The sequence below is a fragment of the Camellia sinensis genome, chromosome 10, assembly GCF_055761805.1.
Source record: "Camellia sinensis isolate YWXY chromosome 10, ASM5576180v1, whole genome shotgun sequence".
Taxonomy (NCBI): Eukaryota; Viridiplantae; Streptophyta; class Magnoliopsida; order Ericales; family Theaceae; genus Camellia; species Camellia sinensis.
In genome coordinates, this window is record NC_138970.1 from 179907477 (window position 1) to 179922463 (window position 14987).

Genomic DNA, 14987 nt, shown 5'->3' on the forward strand with positions numbered 1-14987 from the left:
TCCAAGAATAGAGAAAAACAGACAACAGTTACCAACACTCAACTCCTTGAACTTCACACATATTTTCTTAACAATTCATGATAACTACATCCCTCACTAATCTTAATAGTAGCACTAGACTTACTATGTTTGCACATCAACATGAAATACCCCCCATATTACAAATCACAAATCAGCAAACAATTGTTCACAAATATCAAATTGCAAAATTATACAGTTACAATATATCAGTATCAAAACTTCCGAATTCATAATTCCAAACTACAAATTCAAAACACATTTCACTATACAACAAACAAAATCAAAATCATTATACTATATCACATATAAAAATCACAAAATAAGTATCAAATAAACAAAATCTATCACAAAATAAAGAACTATAACAACATTGACGAATACAAACCAGAAATTACTCAAATTTTCTTATCTATATATATACATATATATATGTATCGAGAGATAGAGACAGAGAGAGAGAGACACACACACACACACACACAGAGCGTACACAGAGATTGCCTATACACAGATTCAGATTGCACAAAGTGATCGACTTCACAGAGAGAGATCGAGATCGTAGACAACCTCGCATAGGCGAGATCCACAATCTAATATTTATTTTTTTGCGTATATATATATATATATATCTCAAATCAAAGGGTAATACATTCATTTAAAAAATAAAAAAATAAAAAATAGGATTTTCGGATATAAAACTTAAAAAATTGTGAATCTGTTAATCTATTAAAAAATATAATAAAATTAGAAAGGAAATAAATCCCCTACATACGACTACATAATAATTTTCTCAATTATTTTATATGAGCTTTAACCACGTCATCATGGGTGAAATTGGAGGCCTCAATTAAGGAAGGTGGCTAGATAATGGGTGATTGGGCGGGCTAGAGCAGACAGATGCATAACTGGATTGGGCTGGGCCACCATTAACTTTGATATAGCAACCATATATATATATATATATGCATGAGTGTGTATGTGCCCTCGCGACTCTCTCTACCCTATCGAATCGATAACTCTCGTACGCCAACAACTCTCTCTCTCTCTCTCTCTCTCTCTCTCTAACCCAACCAAAATCTTTCCGATCTCTCTTCTCCAGATCTCTCGTCGATATGTCTCAGGTGATTTAATCTTCTTCTTCACCGCTTAATTTCTCAATTTCTTCCTTTTAATTTTTCCCCCTGAATCAGATCGATTTCTCTCTCTAGAAGGTAGGGTATTTGAATGTCTGCCTGTATATTTTGATTGTTTGGTTCAATTCCATGGATGCGACAAAAAGTTAGGTATTTATGTATGAATAACCTGATATAAATATGTATTGTGGGGATTATGTATGCATATATTTCTGTATATTCGAGTAATCATTGGTGGAGCTGCATAAACCTACTCAAAATTGGGATTTTTTTTTTGCTTACATATGTATATTTATGCAAAAGTTTTGGGAGTTTCAGAAATTGAAGGCAGTGGAATAATTAGAAAATTTTAAATTGGGTTTTTTTGGTTTGTGCTTGAATCTTGGATTTGGAGAGTGATTTGTGGAGGCAAAAGGAAAGTCATTGGAAATATGAATGAAAGATAAGATATATATATATTTTTTTGCCCTCCCCTTCAAAAAATCTCTGCCCATAAAAAACTTTAGTATGTATGTGATTACAAGATATTCTTTTGGTCCTGTGATTACAAAATATCTGTTTTTATGTGAAGGACTACCTTTTTTTTTATATTTTATATTTTTTTATATTTCTTAATCTCAGACAATGTTAAGAAAATCTTCAAAATTGAATTTGAAACTCTTACTTTCAAAATTACTTTTACTAATATCACTCGGAGTAACCTGGTTCCATTCCTCTATTTTAGGTGTCAGCAGCCAAGCGAGCTCGAACTGATGGTATGCGCTCCTCTGTCCTGTTTCTCAAGGATGGTTCACTTGTGTGTTTTATGTGTGTGTGTATATATATAATATTCTTGTGTGTATTTATCATTTATTTGTATTTATGCTTGTGTCAATAGTTGACTCGTATATATCTCATTTTCTTGGTTTATGATGGATGCTCATTTATTAATCTTTCTATGTTTGTAGGCGGTCGCAGGGAAGATGACTGGACCTGCCCTAGCTGTGGCAATGTCAATTTTTCATTTAGGACGACTTGCAATATGCGCAACTGTACTCAGTCTAGGCCAGCAGATCATAATTCTGTAAGATATGAAATTACGTGGCCTTTTTAAAATCCCCCTTCCCCATTCTTATCTTTTCCCTGGAATGAATGAGATCATTTAAGTACACATAATGTTTCTTATAGCAATTATGTAGCGAGATTCATGCATTAATTATTCATATTTTGTTTGATAAGTATGTTAATACTGCATTCCTATCTGGAGCTGTTCTTTTTACAAGGCACACTAATGCTTTTGCAAGCATTACCAGAATTTGCAAATACCCTCACGAATTATGTTTTGGAACGCACTTTCCGAAACATGTTACATTTTTGTTCCAAAACAGTAAATTTAGGCATCCAAACGATCCCAAAAGTATTTCCAATTTAACCTTGAGCAAGTTATGTTGTTATTTGATAGTAAATTTTTCTTCCGAATTCCAATTTTAGATGTCTTGTGTTTGCCCTATTGTGAAAATAGTTGTGATCACTCAGTGTTAAATTCTTCCAACCTAGTTTCTTTCTTTCCCATGTTTCAGAAATCTGCTGCAAAGCCCATGCAACCCATGCATGGCTACTCATCATCAGCTCCCTATGTAGGCTCTGGTGCACCCTCGTCAATGTACATGGGTGTGCCACCTTATGGCTCTTCTCTTTTCAATGGATCATCCATGCCTCCTTATGATGTTCCATTTTCTGGGGGTTCTGCATATCATTACAACTATGGTAGCCGCCTTTCAGGAGGCAGCCCATATAGACCTCTGCATCTATCTGGTCCAACACCATATTCTAGTGGATCGATGATGGGAAATGGTATGTGCTCTCGTGTTTCTAATTGGTTAGATATTTTTAAAACAATATTTGTAACTGCTATAATACTTTTTCTGCTTCATGGTTATGCTTCCATTTATCTACTCTACTTTTGTTTCTAAAACTGCTCCCCTCAACGCACTCCCCATATACACATCAAGGAAGAATGGTAATTGTAGTATTAGGGTTTTGTTTTAGTAGATATACACATATTGAAGGCTTGTCAATATGATAATTGGCTCAACTGACTCGTGGTCCTGATCCACAACCTCTATTCTTTATGGTCAGCACATTATTCTGCAAACCCTACCCTTATTCGGTTGCACATTTTATCTCATTTACCGTTCTTGGGTGCTGCTTTTGTAAATTTCTATTTTTATTTCTTTCAGGTGGGATGTATGGTATGCCACCCATGATGGACCGCTATGCCCTGGCTATGCCCATGGGCCATGCTGGCATGGTATGTGTAAACTGTAAACAGTTCATCCTAATGTCTATAGTTGTTAACCTGGTACTTTGTTTGCAAAGAAGCATATTGCTTCACAATAATGTCTTTGAATACATGCTACGTTCATAACCATCTTGAAGTTACCAATTTTTTTTAGAATCTTACGTTTTGTATATTTTCATGTTTTGGAAAAGTTTTTCACTTCACCCCCTCCTGTACCTGGAAGCCCATCATTTTTTTCTTTTTTCTGTTTTCATTTTTTCTTTTCATGTAGTGTTGAAAGCTCTTTCATCGCAGTAGATTTTACCTGTGTTGGATGTTTGACAGAACTCATGACTGAAATTTTTTTTATGCAGGGACCAAGGCCAGGATTTTTTCCTGAAGATAAATCTCAAAAGAAAGGTGCAAATTTTGTCATAGCTTGGCTGTTTTTGAATCTCAAAGACTAATGGTTAGGCGTCATGCTACCTCTTTTTGTACTAACTTTATCTGCCTGTCTTCCAATATACCTGTAGATGGAACGCGTGATAATGACTGGACGTGTCCTAAATGTGGCAATGTCAACTTCTCTTTTAGAACAGTTTGTAATATGAGGAAGTGCAATACTCCAAAGCCTGCGTCTCAGGTGAGAGCTACTTTTATTTATAGATTTCACAAGCCTTAAATACAAAAATATCAATGGATGACAAAGTTTCTTGTTTTCAATATTTAAAATGTCATTGGTGTTATGGCTTGCATCAAGTAAATGGATGCTTCGACATGTGTTTAAAAATTGTTGACCTGAAATAATATTTTCTTGAATATGCAGGTCGCGAAGTCTGAGAAGAATTCTAGTAAGTTCTTTTAAACCTACATTTTGGCTGGCTGGATTGTTTAATATGATAATACTCATAATATCTTTTGTCTTGATCTTGTAGAACCGAAGATGCCTGAAGGGAGCTGGAAGTGTGAGAAATGCAATAACATAAACTACCCTTTTAGGACCAAGTGTAACAGACAAAACTGCGGGGCTGATAAGCCATCTGACGCAAAGGAGTCCCCTTCAGAACCAGCTGATGAAAATGATCAGGTCTGTTGTGTGATATGTTTATTTCTCACGTTCTTTTGTTGCTTGAAATTGTCATTCAGTTTGTTAACCATCCATGTATATATTACAAACTCAAAAAGTAATCAAGTTTACAATCTGTCTCTAGTTACTTTGACTAGTAGTGGATGCTTTTATGTTTTCAATTTTGATAGTTCTTCTACCTCGGCATTTATTGATTTCATAATTGTCTACTGTTCCAGTGAGTTCTAGGACATGTTTGAGGGTTGGGAAGGTCCAGAGTTGTCGTCCAGTCCAGCAATTGCTCAGTATGGGTGTCTGAAAGTCAGTCATGTCGTCGTCTTCATGTTGCAGCGGTTTGTCGAGTTACTTACTCTTGCCTTATCATGATCTGTGTGTCAAGTTGTATAAACTGGGATGGAATTTGTGTGGTCTTTTATGGATCCCCTATTCAGCTGCATTATTGTGTCTGCTAGCTTTGTCTGGCAAGATTTTTATGGTAGGTTATGGTTACATTTAGATAGGATTTTGTTCTATGTTAAAATATGCATTTGACCTATGCTTTAAGTTGTGGAAGGTCCTACTGCAGCCCTCTGTTTATTTTGAGTAGTAGTCTCTGCTCTAGCATCTCTAGCAGCAGCAGATGCTTCTCTCCAGGATGATAATTAGGTTTATGTGTCCCACAATTGCGCGGGGCGGCAGTCACAACTTAAGATAAATTTCAAGGCTAATGACTGAGAATTTGTGCTAGGTGTAGGCCACCGCCAAGTCTGAACCAGGTAAACAGGAGGGGAATCGAACCCTGATTGGTAGCGTGGGAGCATACCCACTTTTGCTTTGATTTTAGTTGAACTCTCCATGTTTGAGGTTCTGCTATGGTGGCTGGGAAAGTGATGCATGATTGTCTACTAACACGGCTAGTTTTTAGTTTTTAGTTTCATAAGTAATATCAATTTAGTCCATAACTGAAGATCCTTTTAGTCATGATCAAAGTCATCTCAATGGCCTAACTAACTCTATGTTATCAAAATTTGTAACAGGATGTTATCAGCTTTGATTTGATAATTTGATAATCATTCCACCACAATTGTTTATAATTTACCATTGTAATGATTTGTAATCAATATCAATTAAAACCAGGATGATCTTTAAGGGAACCTTGTGTAAGCTTTCATTCCTACTGAACCAGACTCCTTTTTGCTGGCAAGCCTTTTAGCTCTCACAACAAAAGTGCTCTATGTTTTACATTAAAGATTTTTGAGTCAAATATGATTTGGAAAACATTAAAGAGCATGACAGAATAAAGAGAGAAGAGAATTTAGTAGCCCAAGATTTTAGTTTGATTTTACTTGCATCTTTGATTTTCTAGCTTGAATTTATCTATGAAATTAACCGATCACACATTTTTGAGAATGCCAAGGCCAGGCCTAAGTTTCGAAGACAACTAGAAAGTTCGAAGACAACTAGAAATTATTCTCCGCCTATCACGTGACCACGCAAATGGACATCTTGTTTAAAAAATAGTAGACAAGACAAAAGTGTATATGTAATCTCTTACTATTGAAATAGCACACTACAAGTGTACTATAAGTAAACCTAGCTAGATAATTTCTCGAAGACAAAAAAATAAATACACACCCAGACCAAAAATTTCACAAATTAGAAAACCTAAAACAGTAGGTATTCGGATCTGCATTTGAGGTTGGTCCCTTTAATATTTGTCCTAACGAAATAAATTGGAACTATGATAAACCATAAAATTGTTGGATGACATCAGGCACACAAAATTTGAATCTTCCACATGAAATGAATTTGATAGTCAAGTAGTGCAATACTAAAACAAAAGATTTTTTTTTTTTTTTTCCTTTTTAAGAAAGATAAAAAGCAGTTATATTAAGATAAAACAAACAACATACAGAGTAAAATAAAAATAACAAGACCCTAAAGGGCCAACCAAACAACAAAAACAAATTTGTCGATTCAAGGAAAATCACCAATCTTCTCCCAGAGTTGAAAAAGATAAAGACAGTTAAATCAAAAATTTGTTTGGCAAGCAGTGAGGGCTCTGAGACCAGATTGTTAGCTGTCAAGGGACGATTTACAACTCCATCGAGCCAAAAAGCCTTACCATGAACCCTGAGAATCAATAAATAGATTTATCAAGGCTAATTTAACTAGTTGATAGTAACACTCCGTTTGTTTCGGCACAAATTGGTTTACCATGTTTGGTTGCTAGCTTAAAACGGCTAGTTATATTAATGGTGGGGTGGTGGTGGTAAGAGTTAAGAAAAAACATGTTTTCCACCTTTGAAAAGTGAAAACATTTTCTGTCCAAATAAATTTGTTTTGACCACCAAAAAATAATATATATTTCCATCTTTCATTTTCCATCCCACCAAAGGTGTAAAACTGGAAAAAAATGTTTTTCCGCCGAAACAAGCAGAGCAAGAGCATAAATGGTTTAACCAACCCGTTCATTCCCATTTTGGAAACATCATTAAATAAAAAAATAAAAATTATGGATGTTAACATCTAACCTTATCAGGAAGGAAACAGCTGAATGGAGTCCGAGTTGTCAGTTCAACAGATTGGATGACTTGAAGACCTTGATTCCCTGGAAATGGCCACTGTCATTTGTAGTCAAGCTATGCGCACGTCGGGCATCGGTAGACCATTCAGATTGCCAGTATTCTGAAGAAGTTAGTGGCAAACCTTGGGGAAGCATCGCACACTGAGGCATGCTAGTGAAATTTCTTTGAATGGGGTGGTCAGGTATGATGTTTGGTGACTCAGAACCCCAAGAATCAGTTGACAGAAGAGAGAGAGCACGATGAAGATTGGGCACTGCATCCAAGTTGGAAGAGAGCATAGATTCCTTCGGACCTGCAAAAGTTACATGTATGACTTGAATCAAATATTTCACTTATGGAGGGATAAACACTCAAAACAAGAAGGAAATAATCTAACAGAATAAATGAAATTGCAATTTGTGGGAAAGTGGTAAAGATTGAGACATTGAGTTGTGCCAGGAAAAGATTTTCCCGCACTCATGTTTCCTCTAGGTCCCCAGTTCTGAGAATGCCATATTCTTCCCTTCTTCAACATGACATACAAAAGTCTCCACCTGTCTAGTATGAATATCCCCTTATCACTTCTCATTTTGTAAAAATGGAATTGTATATCCGAATTCTAATTTACACCAACAACATAATTTTCAGAAATAAATTATTTCTGAATGATAAGTAGCAGCTGAAACACATTCATGAAAATTTTTGGTTCAAAACTTATTTTCTTCTAAGGTTCTTGAAATTGAGTGAAATGATCAAACAGGACATCATTCCATAAAATAAGGGTTTTGGTCCGACTCCAAATACGTGATGGCCTACTTTTGGAATTCTCTATAATCACAGAAGAAACTACCGACAACATTGAGCCAAGGCAAGAAAAAGAATGCATAATGCCAGGGGTACATAGTTTTTTAGAGGGATTGAGAGGTAAAGATATTAGATCAATCAATCACTTCTTCTGTCGCAACCATCTATTCAATTACAAAAAAATGCACAAATCATCCCAATCACAACTTTTTTTCATTGGTTAAAATAGCCAAAAAGCCAACTAAAATAGCCAACATCCCAAACGAGGCCTAAGTGAACAAGCGGTGCTAGCCAAATCATCCATTGCAACCCATGAACCTGGTGCTTTCCTTGCATAAATTGAATGGTACTATCGACCAACTAAACTCTACCAGCAGTATGACGTTAAACTATTTCAACAACATTTAAGGCTCAATTTCCTGCCAAAGAAGAAAGACAAACCTCGAGTGAAAATCTCAGCTCTGGTGTTCTGACCAAGCATACTGATGGAATGTGAGAGCTCAATGCCTGGTAATTGCGGCTGCCCATCGATGCCTCCAGTTTTTCCAGATCTCGATAGGTGCCCTTTTGTTAGTGTGAAGTACTTGGAACTGCATGCGCTTTCCCAAGTAGGATTTGCAGAAGATCTTGTGCGAAGAAGTGGGGTATTGTTCAGTGCAAAACACATCTGTTGCTTCCCATCTGTGCATTAGTATTAGATTAGATCAAACTAAATGCATAGGTATGGTGAAAAACCCACAACGATACTCATAATGATTCATTTGTTATACTTTAAACCATCTTCAAATATACTCCTGAAATATTTTTTTATTATTCAATTACTTCATAATACATGGATTAATGAAACAAGTAGAAAATGTCCAAATAAGAACAATAAAATAAATTAATCTAGGGATACATTACCTACAGATACAATAGCCTAATCACTCGCATTTGGTATATCTCCAAGAGTTTTCTTCTTCTTCCTTCTTTGTTCAAAGAATTAAAATCTCCAAGAATGCCAAGAGTTTTTCACATAATAGAATTATCAATAATTAAAATGTGATGTGATTGTTAAGTGAAGTTAACTATTTTATTAGGAAACAAAAGATAATGTTATTAGAGAAATCTACTTCATTTTCTCAACTTTAAAGTGTTCCTTGTTATGGTTGAATTGGTTAAATGAAAAGATAGAAGCAAAATGACATTTCCATATGTGAGTACCCCAAAAACACTTTTGGGTTGCACGGTTCCTTGTTGCTAGTGCAGATGCCAGAAGTTCGTCAAAAAAAGAAGAAATCAGAAATTGAGATATCAAATCACATTTTCTCGAGGGAAATCACGGCTCAAAACTAAAAAGCAGTATTGTGTGGCATGTTCAAATCCTGTCTACTCAAATTCAACACTAACAAGGATGCACTCTCACAAAGTTTTGAGTTAAAAACAATATACCCAAAAATGGAGAAGACAGCAGCATTGATGAATCAAACTGAATTGCATCTTGTTGTGGTTTGCGACGACGTGCATTATGATCAGAAAGCCGCTTACGACAGCTTCGCTTCTTCTCATCAAATTCTGACAAATTGTGGAACCTTCAAAATTGCAAACAAGCCGCTGTTGTGTCAAAATCGCTCATTATAAGCAAAGAGAAGGGCTCTAAGCAGAGTAGAATGAATATACAATAGATACTCATTATAACCAAAAAAGATTTGAGGTGACAACATCAAGAGATGGATGCAACTATCAGTCTAAAAGATGCAGGCAAGGGCAACCATGAGGAACCTGACAATTTTAAGTTATGGAACAAAGCAGTCCTGGGTTCAGGTTTTTCTACATTGTCATACAAAGTTTACCTGCTACATTGTTGGCAAAACCGACGTTCTAGACCACATACAACCACCTTTGCGCATTTCGAATGACTCTCACAAACTCTATGCTTCCGATGATACTCTTTAGCCGATGAGAGGTCAAGGTTGCAACCTTCAACTTGGCAGCGTGGGCGATGCGTCTGACTAGATGATTTTATTTTCTTTGCTGTGGAGGCAGCAGATGATACAGGAATCACAGACAAAGATGAAGTCTTAGCATTATCCCCAGCATAATTATTTTCAAAATATGTCCGCTTACCAAGCTTCAGACCAATCAACAGTTCACCAGAGCCAACTGAAGGCTCCAGTGGTAGAGAAGTTCCAGCTAACTCAGTTCTGGCCAATTCATCCTTCTTGCCAAAATCTTCAGGAAAATCATGAAATGCCTCGACAGCAATCTTTGACATTTTTGATATCTCCTTTGATGAAGAATCCATGGAAGCTGATACTGAGCTCCTTGCTGAAGAACCATGTGCCAAATCAGAGCTGGAACCAACAGCTCCACCCCCAGATAGATTAAAAGACACTGTATCAATTTCTCCCTCCCCAATTTCCCAGTCTGTTGGTTGCTTCTTAGGACTTTCAACAGTTTTTGAATTGAACGTGATTAGGTTTTCCCAGTCCCACTTAGCATTCCAATCCATTGCAGATAGAGAGTTTATGTTTTCATTTCACTCAATCTTCCTCGCCACAGAATGCACAAGCAACTGGGTATCAGATCTGCATCTTTAACATGCAGATAAATCAAAGTTAATTTAGATAGAATAACATCTGATTTAAAAAAACTACAATTAAAAAAAGGAAAGAAAAATACAATAGATCATGTAAAAGGCAGAAAGAACACAAGAACAGAACTAAAACTATTAAGATGTTCTAGAAAGATTGGATTACAAGAGATGTAGTGGATGAGTAATCCATGTCACAAGAAGAAAAAGACTATCTTTAAGACTCAGCCCATGAACCTGCAGAGCATATCTATTTCAGGAGATTGATGAATTACACAAAGTAAATGCCAATATTTCCTTTAAATAAGTATCAATCACTTGTTTCAATCATCCACAGGAATGGTGGTGGGGCTACTTGGGGACCAGAGGGGGCTGCTCCCCCTGAATTACAGTTTGCCTATTCATAATTTCTTTTCTTTTTTTTATTTGGATTACACCTCTGAAATTGTATGTCACTTAATCTAAATCTTTTAAAACTCTACTCTCTTTTTTGCTATCAAAAAAATCCCTGCAATTTGCTCCCTCTAAAGGTTATTTGTACTGTAAATTCTCCATTATTTATTTCACATATAACATAATCACAATGCTTAAACTTATCTTGTTCTGTCTTTCTCTACTTAAACCTCTTTGTTCTCTCTCTCTTCTTATTACTAAATTAAGTGAAAATCCAAGCATTAAAGTTACCTGGGCCATACCTGGACTTAAATACCTTCCTGCTACAATTCGAGAATAATAACAATGACTGCAGCATAACACCGAAAATAGTTGCAGTAATCTGAGAATATTAAGCCAAATTTTACACGGTTGTATTTGGTTTGGGGAAGATAGAGTGCAGACATTGTTCTAGTACTTTTTCCTTTACTAAGCAAAGAGCTCAATAATTTGCTCAGAATAATCTATAAATAATCCTTTTAACACTTTGGTATGCACGGGCAAGGAATGCTAATCCAACAAAATTTAGAGAAGGGATAATTCGATAAAGAATCGAGTTACTAGAGTATGTAGCTTACACATTAGTCTTGGGATTCTTTGAAGTGGTTCATTATATATTATTTATCATTGCAAATTACACAAATACTTCATTAAGAGAAACATTTTATTGATACGTATACACACTCAGTCAACAATATATTTAACATAAATGTGAATATGATAATTTTTGGTCAGCTGTAAGTATTATTATTTTTGTATACAGAAAACACAACCCTTTGGCTGAACTTAATATTGCCCCCTCTAAGCCAAAATTCTGACTTTGCCACTGCACAGGAACCACTGACCCTAACCCAAACTTCAAAATATGCACACGCACTCACCGAGTGAGAAAGAGAGAGAGAATTAACTAAGGTGAAGAGATATTTTATCAAGCAGTTTGCCTCCATAGCTAAGCATACAAGTAGGTATTCTGAGCCAACATATAATTGATATCCAAACAACTAATATGCACAAAACTCAGAACTCTGCTACTCCAAGTTTTCACAATTGCCAGGTTTGACCTAATAATTTAGCATTTTACTACTATGACTATCCAAAATTTGTAAAAACCTAAATTCGTAATCGAGACATAGTAAAATAGCACAGAGCAGCTCTCTCCCTCTCTCTCTCTCTCTCTCTCTCTCTCTCATTATTTCAAGAGATACTGGAAATGTCTCATCTTTAATTGCCACGTACATATAAGCTGTAATTTGACGCTTTCAGTAGCAACATTAGGCAACCAGCATGAGCATGATTGGTTTGGACCCTAGCTAAGTAGTAAAATTATGCTCCAACAATTTACACCGAACATACATCCTCAACCTAAACCATATGTATCTAAACGCCTAATAGATCAAATTAGTGCAAAAAACAAACCCAGAAGAAATACTCAACAAAAAAGAATGCTTTCACTGAATCATTGATCAACAATGAACAAATAATAATAATAATAAAATAGCTCAATTGTTTTGCTCTAACTATCATTGACATGAGCATTTACTTTACCCATTGACTTTCCTAAAGAGGAAATCCTTATAAACTTTTTTCAGGGTTTTGAAGTGAACTGTCAGAAACAACCACTTACAAACAAAGCTATGGCATCCTTTCTAGGGTTTCATTGAAACAAGAGAAAATCTTTACATAGGAAAAAAAAAAACATCTTTACCGTTTCCAAAGCAAAAACTCATCAAATTTTGGAAGTAACAATAAATTGAAGTACCAAACATCGACTAATTTGAAATAAAGAAGCATATGTTTCACCGAAATTGGGGTAAAATAAAAAAATTTAAAAAAACTACTGTATTAACAACTACAAATTTAATGCAATCGAGTTGATTCCTGTAGTATGCTCAATAATTTTTCTTCTAGGGTTCATAGCAACAGTAAGTTGAGGAAAAGTAAGCCAAATCGTAACCAGAAATAACCTCGAAACAGCTTTATATTTTCTTTTCTCGCAAATTCCGAGAAAACGAAGGAAAATGAGCGGTTTTTAACAGTGGCTGTTGAAAATATGATATGATTACTGCTCCTTTTGGGTTTGTATACGGATATGTTGTGAGAGGCTTACCGATTCAGAAACACTCAATGCATATTTTTTACAACGAAAAGCTAGGAAAATCGGACGGTTTTCCACTTTACCAAATGGAGAAAGTGGACGGAGATGGATAAAAGGAGGTGGTGTCACACTTGAGTAAAAATTTGATGAAATGCGATGTGATGTGACGTGTGCTTGTGGTTTTGTTTGATTGTTTTTAGAGTAATGATAGCGATATCAAATTTTTTATCAAATAAATGATTAAATGTCTCATATGGGAGTGGGTGTGGAGTTCACAATTTTGTGGCCCTATACCTATGTGAGACATTTAGCCTCCGTTTGGGAAGTGGGTTGGCTTTTTGGCTTTTTGGCTTTTTTGGCTATTTTAGCCTGGGCTTAAAAGCTTGGTTTGGGAAGGGCTTTTTAGCTTTTTGGCTTTTTTGAGTTTTTTTGTGAGAGAAGAATGGAATGATTATGGGTTGGATGTGATGTTTTGTTTGTTATGGCTAAAATAGCCTATTTTGTCTTTTGTGGCTAAAATAGCCAAAAAAGCCCAAGAACCAACTTGCCAAACAGAGGCTTAGTCATTTATTTAGTAGAAAATTTAAAACTTCTAGCATTTTCCTTGTTTTTATTTTTTTATTTTTTTTTCTTGTTTCATGTGTATATGATGTGACGTGTTCCTGTGGTTGGTTTGTTTGTTTTTGTTTTTATTTTTATTCTTATTTTTTCCCTTATTATATGCGTAAAATTTCCTTTAAAGTTCAAATTTTAAAATTTTCTATTATTGTTGAAATTTGATTTGATATAATGATATGTTATTTTTCAATTGTTCCATTAAGGGGATGTTTGGGAAGTTAGTTTTTAGGTTTTTTTTTTGTTTTTTTTTTTTTACTAAAAGACAAATTAGTTACAAAATAAATAAAAAAAACAAATTCAAATAAAATATCACGTCAAACCTCATAATCATTTCACTTTTTCTCTCACAAATATCACATCTAATCACAAAAAAAATTTAACTATCTTCCTAAACACCCACTAAGTTTGACCGATTGTCTAGTTAATTATCTTGTTAATCGTCTGTAAAATTTGATAAAAAATTAAACCTTTTTTAATTTGATGAAAAATTTAACCTCATTTTTATTTGATGTGTTTGTTACCATAGTTAGAGTAGAAAAAATAGACAGGTTTCATCCAATTATCTGAGTAAGTATTGGAAACGCTTTCAAAAAATAACGTGCGAGTGATTTTTAAAGATTATGGTTTCCTTTGGAAAGTTGGTTTGGCTTTTTAGCATTTTAGGTCTCGTTTGGGGAGTGATTATTTTAGTCAAAAAGTCAAAAAGTTAACTAAAACTTGTCACGTCACCTCTTTACTTTTCTGCACATCTTTTCATAAAAAATCAAAAGGTTACTAAAATAGCCTGTTCCCAAACCAGGCCTAGTCTCGGTTAAAAAATTCATTTGAATTGATTTTTTTGACTTTTATAAGAGAAAAAATAAAATAATTATAGTTAGAATATAATATTTTATTTTATTAATTTTTAATCTATTTTATCTTTTATACTAACTTAATCAAAAAATCAACCTAACCCACCCCACATCCAATCGACACCTATAATTGACCACTTAACTATTAATCAAATAATATTTTATTTTATTGGGGGATTTGGTGATAACTCCCTCACTATCTAATTTGTCTTTCAAAAGGACAAGAATTATATAAGTATTTTCAAAACCCCCTAATATTTTAAAACTTGTTTCTTTTACCATATTACCCTCATAAAATTTTACTTTGTATGAAAGTAAAATTTTATTCTGTATGAAAGTAAAATTTTATATTCTTAAACTAAAAGTAAAATTTTACTCTGTATAAAAGTAAAATTTTACTCTGAAAAACGAGTAAACTGTGAGACTTTGAAGCTAAAAGTAAAATTTTACTCTGTATAAAAGTAAAATTTTACTCTGAAAAACTAGTAAAATGTTAGACTCTACACAAAAATAAAATTTTACTTTGTATAAAAGTAAAATTTTACTCTGGTTCTGTCAAATGAAAAAA

The 14987-nt window shown here is 34.6% G+C and overlaps 2 protein-coding genes across 17 annotated transcripts; one reads left to right on the forward strand and one right to left on the reverse strand.

Annotated features, from left to right (window-relative positions):
- The first annotated feature begins 858 nt into the window (after nucleotides 1-858).
- Nucleotides 859-5036, forward strand: LOC114312644 (ranBP2-type zinc finger protein At1g67325). The gene is made up of 10 exons (XM_028258910.2): nucleotides 859-1142; nucleotides 1879-1909; nucleotides 2102-2217; nucleotides 2714-2987; nucleotides 3374-3444; nucleotides 3789-3834; nucleotides 3948-4057; nucleotides 4241-4265; nucleotides 4350-4501; nucleotides 4720-5036. Exons 1-10 carry the CDS (start codon nucleotides 1134-1136, stop codon nucleotides 4720-4722), a joined length of 837 nt encoding a protein of 278 aa, XP_028114711.2. The 5' UTR covers nucleotides 859-1133; the 3' UTR covers nucleotides 4723-5036.
- A 1397-nt stretch (nucleotides 5037-6433) lies between these two features.
- Nucleotides 6434-13118, reverse strand: LOC114312642 (squamosa promoter-binding-like protein 3). 16 transcript variants are annotated; one of them, XM_082893004.1, is made up of 8 exons: nucleotides 12820-13061; nucleotides 9958-10424; nucleotides 9684-9864; nucleotides 9283-9422; nucleotides 8293-8532; nucleotides 7190-7360; nucleotides 7015-7091; nucleotides 6434-6613 (listed from the first exon to the last, which is right to left on the reverse strand). In XM_082893004.1, the coding sequence occupies exons 2-8, from the start codon at nucleotides 10340-10342 to the stop codon at nucleotides 6602-6604; spliced, it is 1206 nt and encodes a 401-aa protein (XP_082749130.1). In that variant the 5' UTR covers nucleotides 10343-10424; nucleotides 12820-13061; the 3' UTR covers nucleotides 6434-6601. The 16 variants fall into 16 exon arrangements, with proteins under 16 accessions (XP_082749130.1, XP_028114710.2, XP_082749124.1 ...); XM_028258909.2 differs by having other exon boundaries at nucleotides 7015-7104; nucleotides 9684-10424; nucleotides 12820-13118; XM_082892998.1 differs by having other exon boundaries at nucleotides 9684-10424; nucleotides 12963-13115.
- Nucleotides 13119-14987: the final 1869 nt, after the last annotated feature.

Bases quoted from the DNA above. Each gene is read 5' to 3' on its own strand.
- LOC114312642 (XM_028258903.2), bottom strand. From the start codon at position 10,342: ATGGATTGGAATGCTAAGTGGGACTGGGAAAACCTAATCACGTTCAAT. The intron at 8,533-9,282 runs GTATATTGTTTT...ACTAATGCACAG, and splicing joins GCTGTCTTCTCCATTTTTGG to ATGGGAAGCAACAGATGTGT. The intron at 7,361-8,292 runs GTTTGTCTTTCT...TAACTTTTGCAG, and splicing joins AGCTGAGATTTTCACTCGAG to GTCCGAAGGAATCTATGCTC.
- LOC114312644 (XM_028258910.2), top strand. The intron at 3,445-3,788 runs GTATGTGTAAAC...TTTTTTATGCAG, and splicing joins CCATGGGCCATGCTGGCATG to GGACCAAGGCCAGGATTTTT. The intron at 4,058-4,240 runs GTGAGAGCTACT...TTGAATATGCAG, and splicing joins CTCCAAAGCCTGCGTCTCAG to GTCGCGAAGTCTGAGAAGAA.